We start from the raw sequence: 13,606 nt of genomic DNA, 5'->3' as shown, positions 1-13,606 counted from the left end.
GAACTAACACGAGGTTGTGTATAGTCTATTTATCTCAGTTATGCTGGATATTTACATACTTCAATGTAGAAATGTTAATGTGAAAAAAAAATGTTAATGTGTTTAATTGCAGGTCACTGCCTCAGACTGCTGATGTCTTTGAGGGGTTAGAATAGAGACTGTGGGCTTGTGTCAGCCTCTGTGGCTGAGGTACTGGGTCCCTACTAACAGGGTATGCAGACTTGCTACTTCATGAATTCAGTGGTGTACTCAGAAAATCAGGAGCTACGAGATTTATATTTTTTTATATTTAAAGGAAACGTGGGTAGGCTTTTGGGGGTAAACTTCCTGGAGTTTCCTTCAGGAATTGAGGATCTTCTGAGTCTCCTTAATCCTACCTGGAAACCTGGGAATGACATTAGGTCACCTAAGGGCTTTGTGTTATAGGCTGGGGAGCAACTTGAGTGGTAGATGCCCTAAGTCACTGGAGTTTTGGAAGCAAGAAGTACACTCTCAGGTAGTTTCACTTACCAGATCATACAGTATTTACCCAGGTACCACCTCAACCCTCTGTCAGACAGCTCTTTGTTCCTTCTGATCTCTCTCTAGCTTTAGTGTCTTCTCTCCCAAGAGAACTACCCTTCCTGGGTAGTGATGTGAGTCACAAGAAGATACGTTGGGTTGGCCACGGAGGAGCTCTCTTCTGCCAGCATGGAAGAAGAGGGTCAACTTCTTATGAGTCTGCTTCCCTATGAATTGGGAGGATCTTTCAGACCATAACTAATTAGCACTACCACTCTTCCCTAGGGAAAAACAGTATTTGAGGAGTTTTACTCTAGAGTTCATGTATTTCTTCCCAAGAATGGTACTGGTTTCGTAGAATAAAATTGATACCAATTTGCTGAGAGCCAGTAGGATCCTGAGCCTAATACGTACTTTTGTTGTTGATGATAATAATATCTGTTCAAAAAGTCTGTTAGTTAAGAACATTTTTGCATGTGTTTTCAGGTGGAATACCAGTGTGAAGGCTTTCTGGAAAAGAATAAAGACACTGTTTTTGAAGAACAAATTAAAGTTCTGAAATCAAGCAAGGTAACAGTGTATAGGCTTTCTTCAATCAGGATATATTCAATAAAGTGTTAATTACTTAAACATTAGCTTTTTAACAATAATGAGTTTTCTAACAAAATTAGCTTTACTGTTAGTTTTTAATTTATCAGATACATAACAGTGTGTGTCAATTCTTGTTTTAAATGCCTTACGAATGTTACTCATGTAATTTTTATAATGAGGTGATATTATCATCACATTTTACAGAAGAGGGAACTGAAGGACAGAGATTTCATAGCTAATAAGTTTTCAAGACAAAACATAGGCTGACTTGCTCAGAGTTTGCTCTTAACCACTGTGCAATATTTTGAGTTTTATGTGAAATTGTTATCTCCACAGTGGTTGTAGACTTTCTTGTGCCTTTGTGAAAAATGATGAGAGAAAACAGGTTTTTTGCTGCATCATTTAATCATTTAATTAATTAAGATTTATTTTTTTAAAAGATTTTATTTTTCTATTCATGAAAGACAGAGAGAGAGAGGCAGAGACATATGCAGAAAGCCTGATGTGGGACTCCATCCTGGGTCCCCAGGATCACACCCTGGGCTGAAGGCGGCACTGAACCGCTGAGCCACCCGGGCTGCCCTAAGATTTATTTATTTTAGAGGGAAAGAGAGAGCATGAGACAGATAGTAGGGTAGAAGCAGAGGGAGCAGGAGACAAAGACTCCTTGATGAGTGGGGAGCATGACACGGAGCTTGATCCCAGGACCCTAAGATCATGACTTGAGCTGAAAGTCAGTTCGGTATCTAAGTCAGTTTCTTACTTACACTCATAAGCACTGGGCATTAATGCTTTATAGCTTATAGGAGGAATGATGTATAAAAGAAAAATCTCTCATGGTGCCAGTCCCTCAGCGTGCTGTATTCAGTTAGAGTATAAATCGTTTCTATTTACGAATAGTGATGGAAACCATAACATTCTAATACTCTGCCTAGGCAATTTAGCTTAAATGGAACATTCTCAAGTTCTCATTCCCTAGACACTTGTAATCAGTCCTTTCTTCTGACTAACTTTTCTGATGGCTAGTAGATCCTTAATTATCAGAAGGTAGCTATGTGTTCTGGGGAATCATTTGGAGTGATTGCAGTCTATGCAGCATTGTTACAGCTAAAGCGGGGAGATGGTGCATCATGATACACATAACATGGGTTTGGGGTTCAAATCTATTAGGGACTCTTATTTTTTCTCTTGGAACACAGCTTGTAATACAAGATAGTGGTACTACATGTTTTCCTCTTTGCAGCTAAATAAACTAGGATATATGTATTTTTTTTTCTGTAAAAGGGATATATTCATTTGTGTAGAAGCAACCATTATTGGTATGTTTGTATAACAATTTGTTTTATACATCATGAGTTATTTCTTAAATTACCCTTATGATTAAATATACACATTATGAGCAAATGGAGTTCTCTGATTTTGTTTTTTAATGAAAGAACTCTACTAAGAAAATTATTTCTGAAGTTGTTAGACAAATAATTAGTAGTTGCAATTATAATTTGAAGAATTTTATGCAGAATGTGTCACTGTTGAAGATACATAGGTTTCAAGATGTTCCTGTCAGTTAGTTTGAAGTCTCTTTCATTCCATAAAATTTCTCCTAACCATATTGACTAATACCATCCATCTACTTGTTAAATGCCAGATCTTTTAATAGTCTCTCATAGTGCTAACCTGGTATAACACAAAATTGATTGCAGAAATTATGCAATCAAGTTATCAATCCCTTGAAAACAAATATAAAAGGTTACATCCAGGACAAGAATAGGGCTTTTAATTGTTTTCCTTATAAATCTATGTTATTTTTCAAAAATTAATTCGTGATTATTTTTCAATCTTATAATATTGGAGAACTAGTTCATGACACCCTTCTTGCTGAGATTTTTCAGTGAGTTTTTTTTAGCTGGTGCTCACCATTTGTGTTAGTAGGTAGATGAATGAAGCATAATGATAAAGCATTTTACCTTACCTGAGGAAAGGTAATAAGATAAGACTTTCAATTAGTATTTTGCTCATAAAATAATTGTAGTTCAAGACCAGTAATATGTTTGTAATGGACATTTCTGTAGATTAGGATTGCCAGTGTGAGTGGAGTAGTTTTTTTTTTTTTTTTTTTTAAGATTTATTTATTCGTGAGAGACACACACACACACACACACACACAGAGGCAGAGACACAGGCAGAGAAAGAAGCAGGCTCCATGCAGGGAGCCCAATGTGGGACTGGATCCTGGGTCTCAGGATCACACTCTGGGCTGCAGGCGGTGCTAAACCGCTGTGCCACAGGGGCTGCTTGAGTGAAGTAGTTTTGATTTTGTTTTCCCCAAACATGGCTGTAGAATCACCAAATTTTTCCTCCTATGTTTTTGTAGCATTTGTGTCACCTTCCTCTCATATCTTTGTTTCCTAACACAGATAGATATTGATTACTTCTGGAATGAGACTCTGAAAGGGATTACTTAAGGAAGGGAAGTAGTATGGACTCCAGGTCTTCTGTGAAGGTTTACATTTGAGTTAATTTAGAGTGTAATTATCTTCTATTGTTTCTGACCCAGTTTAAGATGCTACCAGAATTATTTCAAGATGATGAGAAGGCCATCAGTCCAACATCAGCCACCTCATCAGGGCGCATGCCCCTTAGCCGCACTCCTGCAAAGCCCACCAAAGGCAGACCAGGCCAGACAGCCAAAGAACACAAGAAAACTGTGGGGCACCAGGTGAGTTGAAGGAGCTACCATGGCAGGGCTCCTTCTCCTCAGGGAAGCCCCAGGTCTTCCCTTCAGGCTCAGCTGAAGCCCCACATGGGGTCCTCAGGTGGGGAAAGGCTAGATAGAGCTTTTACTGTGAGGACATGTCACACCATCCCCTCCTGCTCCTCTCCACCCAGCTTTAGACCCATGACTCTGTGGAAGCCTTTCCCCAAATAATTTTCTTTGGCTCTTACTTCTTGTAGTATATATCCTTCACAGACCACTGCTGCTTTCAGTTTGTCCCCTGGTTGTTCCCTCTGTGGGTTTGTACAGAGCGCCAGCTCCCTCGGTGCAGGAGCAGGGCCCTCTCTTGTTGATGTCCTCAGCTCTATGGGGAGTAGGAAATCCTACATACAGGCATAGTACCTGAACAAGGCTGGGGGCTCTGGACAGGAAGCCAGTCAGCTTGCTTTCCTGTGTGGGGGACTGTGTGTCTAGGTGAAATAGGAAGCAGGGCCTTATAGAGATGCACAGCCTCCAGGCTGGAACCTGTGTCCCTGATGGTAGCCCCACTCTGGCTGCACTCTCCCACCCTCCTGCTCATTTCCTGTGCTCTTGTAAGTCACCTGCTATGTTTTTAGTATTTTGTAGCAGAATTCCTACTGTACACGATAAATGGACTTAACATTCTTCAAGTAAGGTGATATTTTTAGTCAGAATTGTGCATTCACGATAGAAAGCTATGGGAGCCTGTGTTAAAGGGGGGGAGTGAACTTTGATGTAAATGATGGACTTCAGGTAACTGATTTGTCAGACCATCCTAATGAATGTGCCACTCTGTTGGGGGTACTGATAATGGGGGAGGTGCTGCCTGTGTGGGGGCAGGGGGCAGATGGAAAATCCCTCTTCAGTTAATTTTTCTGTGAACCTAAAATGTCTCTAAGAAAACAAGTTTTTAAAAACGGAATGAGGGAAATGTGGTGGGAGGAGAACAAATGTATATTTAGTAGAATAAGCATATAAATGGCTGAGTTTAAGCAAATTTTAACCTAAAGCCCTACATTCTTATTTAGAACACCCCCACTTCTGAGGTTGTGTCAGGTCAAAGGGGGCAAAATCATCTCCAGTAGTGTCATTGGAAAACTTTAAGTTATTATACGTCAACTTTGACAAAACCTTGATGGCTCCTTTTGTTTTGTTTTTCATGAAGTTCCGAAACTCCCTTCATCTGCTTATGGAGACCCTCAATGCCACTACCCCTCACTACGTGCGCTGCATTAAGCCTAATGACTTCAAGTTCCCTTTCACGTAAGCATTTCTCAACTACTGAATTAAAAAATGTCCAAGTTTCATAGGGATTCCCATACCAACAGAAGGAAAAAATATTTGGATAAATCTTCATGACTTGTAGAGGGAAATCACTAGTTAATAGATTTTTTTTTTCTCTTTTCGTTTTCTTTGGAGAATATGTAACAAATTAGTAGCTGACCTTTTGAAGATTTTAAAAGTGGAGGTCAACCAAGCATTCCTAGTTCTGCTTTCTATTTTGAATTTACTTTAATTCAAGGTCTCGGGGCTTTGTTAATTTGGCCATTAGTTAAAACCAGAATCAGGTCGGGTAAGGCTGCTTTGGTGGAGGCTCAGTGTTCTCCCTGCTACTTTCCAACTGTTGAAACCATCAGAGCCTGTCTACTATTACTAAATGTCTTGTCCTACATTGAACACCATGTGTGAGGGGGAAGTTTTTTTTATTCAAAATGGAAATTTTTCTCAAAATTTAAAAGTAATGCATGTGCATTGTAAAGACAGTTTTTGAAAAATATAAAATATCATAAAAATAATTTTAAAAAATTCATTATACCCTGAAAAAAAGCTGATATTCACTCACATAAATCCTTCTTAACCAACCAACATCTCTTCCTTCCCTGCTGTGTTTCTGTGTGTGTGTGTGTGTGTGTGTGTGTGTGTGTGTGTGTGAGAGAGAGAGAGAAAGAAAGAAAGAGAGAGAGACACTAATAAAAGGGAGGGGCTTATGCTGTAATTGCTGTTTTGTATCTGGTTTTAACTTAATAAACTTGGACGCTTTACATGTGAGTAAATAAAAATCCACATCATCATTTTAATGACTATATAGTATCTCACTGTATAGACATACATCATTTATTCAAATTATTCCCTAAATGATGACCATTTAGGTTATCCCAACTATGCTATGATAAATATATTTTGCCAAACATTCTTGTATATTTGCCTGATTATCTTCTTAGGATAATATATTTCTAGAAGAGGAATTTTTGGGTCAGATGAGGCACATTTACCAAAGGTTGTAGCTCCCACTCCCACCCAGTAAGGTATGAGCATTCATTTTCCTACGCTCTGCCAATCCCGCCCTCTGAGATTCTGCCTTAGGTGCAGGGCAGTTCTGAAAGATGTACAGCCTCCTGATAGCCAAGAAGCTCTTTCTGGAGGAAATGGGAGACAGAAAGAGCTGCCACAGCCTGGGCCACTCTTCTGGATAACCCTAGGGGCTGTTACCTTCCATCAGCCAACCCCATCACCTATGGCCAACAGAACACTTGAGAAGACAGCACAGCAGAAGGCTCAGAGAGGGTGCTCAGGGCTTAATTGGGAGAGTACCAAGAGTGATCATTCAGCAAGGGGCAGGCCTCGCTATTTCTTTTCTTAGTGTCAGTATAATGTGAAGATGCTATTTGTCTAGCATTAAATAGACAAAGTATAAAAGATATAGTACAAAATAAAAATAATTTGTATTGGTGTGGACACTAAATGCTTTGTATGTACACATGAAGTTGAATAGAACTTTTAGAAAACCAGTATTTAAAGAAAAATAATTGAATGAATGCAATTGAATTGAATAATTTGAATGAATTTAAAGAAATTCAGTTGAATAATTGAATTATTAAAAAATAATTGAATTCAAATAATTGAATTCAATTCAAATAATTGAATATTTAATTTAGAGGAATCTGCAAAGCTGGCTAGTCTTTATTCCAGGGAAGCTATATATGGTGAGGTAAAGATTAAGAGAACAACTTATCAGACCAAGCCATTTAATGAATATGGGCAAAGTAGTGAAGAATTTTGGTTTTTTAAAAATATGCCCAGTGGTATTTCTTATAGGTTTGTGGCATGAACTACAAATAATGTTTATGGCTCCGCTCTTTATTTTTACTGCTAATTATCTCTTCCCCACTGTCATACAGAGTTTTCCATTTTGATATCTGCTCCAACTTTGGAATGTTTTCTATTTTATCCATTTGGCTCCTTACAAAAGAATTTTCTCTCTGGACCGAGGAGAGTAATTTGTGGCTCTAGCCAGGCTTCTTTATATATCACTGATGTCCATTTTCTTTGACATGTAGGTTTGACGAGAAGAGGGCAGTACAGCAGCTGAGAGCCTGCGGTGTCCTGGAGACCATCCGCATCAGTGCTGCGGGCTTCCCCTCACGGTCAGCTGGGCGGGTTTCAAATATGAGGGATCTTCTGGGAGAGATTTTTGCCCCTTCAAGTAAGCTGATGTGAGTTTCTTTATACAGGTGGACTTACCAAGAGTTTTTCAGCCGTTACCGTGTCCTAATGAAGCAAAAGGATGTGCTGAGTGACAGAAAGCAAACATGCAAGAATGTGTTAGAGAAACTGATACTGGTAAGAAAGAGTCCCATTTACCTTTACCTGAACAGGTATTGGCCAAAGGCCTTGTGATTGTAATATTTGAAGCCCCTGGGAAATTCATATACTACTAATGCAGATTATTTTGCATACTATGTTAGAGGTGAAGGCATACTGTGCTTAGGATGCTAGGCCCCCTTGTGAGGAGGGTGGTCTACTGTTAGGAAACAGGAGGGTGAGGCCTGGACCCAGACCTCAGATACACTTGTTTAGAGTTTGATCATTATCAATTAGAGGTCATCTTGTACTTACAGAAGATATCAGGCCAGATATACTGTGTGATTAAGAAAAAATAAGCCTTGCCCCAAGGTAACATAGTCTGTCTTGGAAATTCATGCATTTTAGAGGTAAGTATAATATGCCTTAAGGTCTATTACACACAAAAGAAATCAGAGGAAGACAAAGCCATGTGTGCTATGGGAAGGAGGAATAATTTCAGGGAAGAAGTGTGTTTTGAGTCAGGCCTTAAAGAATTGGTAAGATAGTAAAAAAGTAGAAAGACATTCTAATAGGGAGCAATGTGTGAAAAAGTAGGAAAGCATAGAGTTGGCTCAGAAAACAGTAAACTGTTTTGTTTGCAGTATAAGATTGGTATATGGGACGGTAGGGATATGGTTAAAAAATGTAGGTTGGTGTTTGAAAAGTCATGCATGCCAAACTAGAGAGTTTTAAAATTTCAGAATGTATCACAGTCACCTGGATGGCTTGTTAAAATAGATTGCTGGAGAAAAAAAAATAGATTGCTGGGTTCCATCCTGCAGAATTTTTTTTTTTTTAATTTATTTATTCATGGGAGACACATAGAGAAAGGCAGAGACATGGGCAGAGGGAGAAGCAGGCTCCATGCGGGGATCCTGATGAGGGACTCAATCCCAAAACCCAAGGATCATGGCCTAAGCCAAAGGCAGATGCTCAACCACTAGCCACCCAGGCACCCCCTTCCTGCAGAATTTTTAATTCTGTAGTTCTGGGATGGGCCCAATAATAAGGATTTCTAACAAGTTCCTAAGTGATGCTGATGCTCATCTGAAGACTCCATTTTGAGAACCAATGATATAGTTTATGAAGAGTTTAAGATGCATGAAAGATTTTTTTTAAAAGATTTTATTTATTCATGAGAGACACAGAGAGAGAGAGACAGAGACAGAGACACAAGCAGAGGGAGAAGCAGGCTCCATGCAGGGAGCCCAATGTGGGATTTGATCCTGGGTCTCCAGGATCACGCCCTGGGCCGAAGGTGGCACTAAACCGCTGAGCCACCTGGGCTGCCCCTCATGAAAGATATTTTAAAAAAATATTTTCACTTGTTTGACAATAGTTTGAACAGATTACCTCACTTTGAGGTAATTAGTCTTAATTACTGACTACTAACTAAATGTAATATCTCTTCTTTGGTAATAACATTTTTTGGTTTCTTGGGAAGAGCTAAGGCCACTTTCTTAGTAATGTGTAAAAAGAATCCTGCTTTTGGGTTTGGAGCAATTCCTTTTTAACCTAGATTCAGGTGGGAACAGAAAGCAAAATTGGACAGTCCTACACCCAGACCACGTCGTCACCCAGACCACATCAGACCTGGTTCAGGGATGCGCAGGGTGGTTTGACAGAGGAGGCTGCATGGTAGAGGAGAGCAGGGGTGGAGTGGGGAAACTGAGGCAGGAGAGGGAGAGAGGAGCCACCTTCTAGCTCAGCTTATGTCTTCAGCTAGACTTCCTATGTAAACTTTATTGATTTAAATAAAAATAATTTTACATGATTTATGTATATATGGAGATTTCTGATTTTTCTGGTTCGTATACAAGATAGGAGATGACTGTATACACTGAAAAGTGATTTTCTTTGTTTTCCCTTAGAATTTTAGAACATGGTAGTGATCATTATAAATAAATTCCACTCTTCTTTTGATATGAGCATGGTTAATAACCTGCATCCTTCTAGAGGAGGTACATAAGAATGTGATAGACCAAAAATAACATGCATGTTTATGTTGGACTCTGCTTGTAATCCAAAGGCAATGAGCAAGATAAGCGATTATGTTCCTATAAAAGGAGTTTTGAAATTTATAGAAGGATTTTAGATACATTTATAGGGATGTGTTTATTTTCAAATATTGTTGATAAAAGCAACAGATAACTGTTGCAAATTTAACTCCTGATGTGAACACGCAAGTTTCTTGTTTAATTCTTACTTTGTGTGCGTGGCTTCTTGCCTGACTCTTCATGCTGGTGTTTTTTTGTCCCTTCAGCTTTCTCATGGAACATACAGCCTGATGTAATGCTTACAGCCTGAGTCAGTCAGAGGGAGTGTCAGCATCTCCATTTCCTTGAGATATTTAAAATGCAAACATGTAAACAATAACTGCCTATAACCCACAACCAAGTTTTTGGCCTCAGATAATAATTTCAGGTAGAATGATTCTGGAAAATAACTCTTAATTAAAAACTGCAGTTTTCCTTAAAATCCCTTCTATTTGCTCAACTTGCATAGGATTAAACAGTCTGACTTTATTAGTTAATTGTGATGTAGTCTAAGTTTTAGTTAATAGAGTCATCCCTTTACTGATTCTGCTTGTAGACATTTTTTTCCTCTTTTAGAAGTTCATTTATATGGTCAACATTTCTACTTCTGAGTATACAATTTCTTCCAAAACATAGGACAAGGACAAATACCAGTTTGGTAAGACAAAGATCTTTTTCCGTGCTGGTCAAGTGGCCTATCTAGAAAAACTGAGGGCAGATAAGCTGAGGGCTGCCTGCATCCGGATCCAGAAGACCATCCGAGGGTGGCTGCTGCGGAAGAAGTACCTGCGCATGCGGAAGGCGGCCATTACTGTGCAGAGATATGTGCGAGGCTACCAGGCCCGATGGTAGGTTTCTTGGTGGCCTGTCCAGCCTGACTCATGGCCCTGGAGCCCAAAGAGCTCATCTGGTTCATTGTCCAACTGAGGACAGTTTTCAGTGGTCTTCCTATTTGAGAAGGCAACACCCTGCGTCTTCCTAGTTTCAAAGAATAACATCTACTCACAAGACCATTAAATCGAAGGAAATTTCACTCACCCTTATGAATCATTTAGATTCATCTACCAAAAAATTACAAACTACTGCCTACTTGTGTCCTTGGTGTTTTTAACTTTTTGTACTTTTATGTGGGCTTGAAGAAATCTTCTGTAAATTAAAAACAGTCATGAATATGTGCTCGTTAATAATGATTCCATTGAAGAGTTTTCAGGAGCAATTAACTGAGAAGATCTAGAGGAGAATGATACCTAGTGTGATTACATATGAGGATGATTTTAATTTAGAACTGTCAGTAGAGATGAATTAATGATGAAGAACTTCTGCCCAAACAGGTAGATTATGGAGAAACATCACACATTAGCAATGGCTAGATGTAAGAAAGCTGGTGCTAAGTAAATATGGGCTTACTGTGGATAGCCAGTCACTGATGTAAAGGAGACACAGCTGAGGTAATAAACACTGTCCTAGAAAGAGAGAACTCTTCTGAGCTTCACTTTCTTTTTTGTAAATCTTTTTTGTAATATCAGGTAATATGGGACATCCTACTATTCAGGGAAGACTCAAATCAGATAATGAATGCAACAATATTTGGGGAACTATGAATTGCTATATGAATATAAGTGATTTTACATGTGTAATATTAGAATTATAACAATGGAGGTACTACTTGTTATGCTGAAGATATTGGTGCTTTAAGTTTCTGCAAAATGTACTCTTGGGTTTTTCTAATTACTGACAATGCACCACCCTTTTCTTTGGCCAGCTATGCTAAGTTCCTGCGCAGAACCAAGGCAGCAACGATTATTCAGAAGTACTGGCGCATGTATATAGTCCGCAGGAAATACAAGATCAGACGAACGGCCACTATTGTTCTCCAGTCTTATTTGCGAGGCTACTTAGCCAGAAATAGGTATCGCAAGGTGAGGCATTATTTCCAATTTTGTTTATTCATTCCATTAACATTAATCAAATTCTACATCTGAACAAAATACCACAGGAGTTCCTGTGGATATAAGAACTGAATGGAGACAACCAACAACTAAAATATATTTTTAAGTATTAAATGTATATATTAACAGAATAGTAGAAAAAATTACCTTTCTCCCCTTATCTGTGTAATTTGAAAAAAAGTGACTATATTAATTTCCTGTGGCTGTTATAATAAATTACCAATTTTAAGCTTTTGGTAGCTTAAAAAACAGAAATTTATGCTCTCAGAGTTCTGAGGCCAGATGTCTAAAATCAGGATCCCTGGTCCAAAATCAAGATGTCAGCAGGGCTGTACTCTCTCCAGAAGCTCCAGGAGAGAATGTCTCTTGCCTCTTCCAACTTTTGCCAGGCAGCTGCCAATAGCCATGTGTTTGTGGCTACTTCACTCCAGCCTCTGCCTCCATCTCCATATCACCTTCTTCTCTGTGTGTCTAACATTGTTTCTTTTGTCTATCTCTTATGAGAATGCTTGTGATGGATCTGAAGCCCACCCAGATAATCCATGATAATCCTCCTATCTCAAGATCCTTAATTTTTTTAAAAGATTTTTTATTTGGCGGGGGAGAGAGAGAGAATGCATGCACAAGCATGGGGAGGGGGAGAGACAAGCAGATTCTGCAGTCAACATGGAGCCAGAAAGTGAGGTTCAACCCCACAACCCTAAGATCACCATCTGAGCTGAAATCAAGAATTGGAAGCTCACTGACTGAACCACCCAGGTTCCCCAAGACCCTTAATTTAATCACATCTGCAAAGACCATTTTCCCAAATAAGATCATCTTTACAGATTCCAAGGATGAGGATCTGATGTCTTTGGGGGCCTTTATTCAGCTGACTGTGATGAGTTTTGAATAGGTAGACTACTATGATAGATGGGTAGAAGATTGTACCAAGAATGAAACAACTTTAGAAGAATTTAGCATAGTGAAAAGGAAATAAATTACATTAATGTGCTTAAAAGTTGTATTGACTAGAATATGATGCTCCAGAAATTTTTAAGTAATCTTTATATCTAGCAATAATCAAATGACTAGATAATAGATTACCAGATTAATCTTAATCTCACCTCTGACAGTGTATGATCTAATTGATGGAAGATTTTTTTTAATAATAAAGATTTTATTTATTTATTTGACACAGAGAGATCATGGGTAGGTGGAGCAGCAGGCAGAGGAAGAGGGAGAAAGAAGCTCACTCCCCACTGAGCAGAGAGCCCGACATGGATGGAGCTCAATCCTAAGACCCTGGGACCATGACCTAAGCCGAAGGCAGATGTTTAACTGACTGAGCTATCTAGGCGTTCCTTGATGGAAGATTTTAATCTCTCACTTTGGCAAGGTTTTGAGTCTGTCCTTTAGGGTATATTCTCAATAAGTCAGAAATACAGTCTAGATCTTAGAGCTCAGTGGGCATCACCTTTAGAAGGAGCATCAGAGTGATTTGAGGGACATATCTCTGGTAACAAGCAGTGCATGGGCGTGGCCAAGTCTCATTTATGTGTTTATTTTACTCTTATTTTGAAATAATTTTAGACAACAAAGAAATATGGAAAGTTGATGCTTAAATGAGCATATTTTATAGCTATGTTTTGAAGAAAATTTGAAGACAGCTACTCTGGGTCTTTCTCTCTGCCACACCTTCTGGTGCTTTTTCTGTATAGGCATGAGCTTTCAAGGAGGGGAAAAGCCTTATTAAACTTGACCTTTTAGATACAACAAACTGGTTCCCCTCTTGTTTTCCTCAGGAATATTTGAACTGGGCTAGGAGGCCATCAGTTTAGCAGAGACAGACTCTGGCCAACTCAATCCCCACTGTGACTGGACACGTGGGGGTGGCAGGTAGAGACAAGCTCACATACAGGCCAGTAGCACCCCTGTCAGTTCTCCTTCTAGCTGTGTCCAGTCCAAGCTTCCCCTTCATGGGATTTGGGGGTCTTAAAGGGAGAGCAGGTATTATTCACTTCTTTGACTCACTGATGGACTTGAGTTTGGGAGTGAAAGCTCTAATTATATACTGTTTCCATTTGACTGAAATTTCAGAAATGGATCAATGCTCAAAGTAACGTGGAGAGAAGGAAATGGCATAGGAAAACTGGTATTAATAGCTTTGCCACTGTGTCCTGAGTTTTAAA

The 13,606-nt window shown here is 39.1% G+C and overlaps 1 protein-coding gene across 4 annotated transcripts in view; it reads left to right on the top strand.

Moving 5' to 3' along the window:
• The window catches only part of MYO5A (myosin VA), a 189,223-nt gene that overhangs the window by 111,979 nt on the left and 63,638 nt on the right, over nt 1–13,606 (top strand). For all 4 annotated transcript variants that reach the window (XM_077881132.1, XM_077881135.1, XM_077881134.1 and 1 more), the window contains exons 14-20: nt 988–1,071; nt 3,647–3,808; nt 4,992–5,089; nt 7,165–7,251; nt 7,339–7,447; nt 10,123–10,334; nt 11,249–11,405. In XM_077881132.1, the coding sequence (XP_077737258.1) occupies nt 988–1,071; nt 3,647–3,808; nt 4,992–5,089; nt 7,165–7,251; nt 7,339–7,447; nt 10,123–10,334; nt 11,249–11,405 (909 nt within the window). The remainder of the gene's footprint in view (nt 1–987; nt 1,072–3,646; nt 3,809–4,991; nt 5,090–7,164; nt 7,252–7,338; nt 7,448–10,122; nt 10,335–11,248; nt 11,406–13,606) is intronic.

This window comes from Canis aureus, chromosome 32 (genome assembly GCF_053574225.1).
Source record: "Canis aureus isolate CA01 chromosome 32, VMU_Caureus_v.1.0, whole genome shotgun sequence".
NCBI lineage: Eukaryota > Metazoa > Chordata > Mammalia > Carnivora > Canidae > Canis > Canis aureus.
This window is presented reverse-complemented; position numbering and strand designations above follow the sequence as displayed.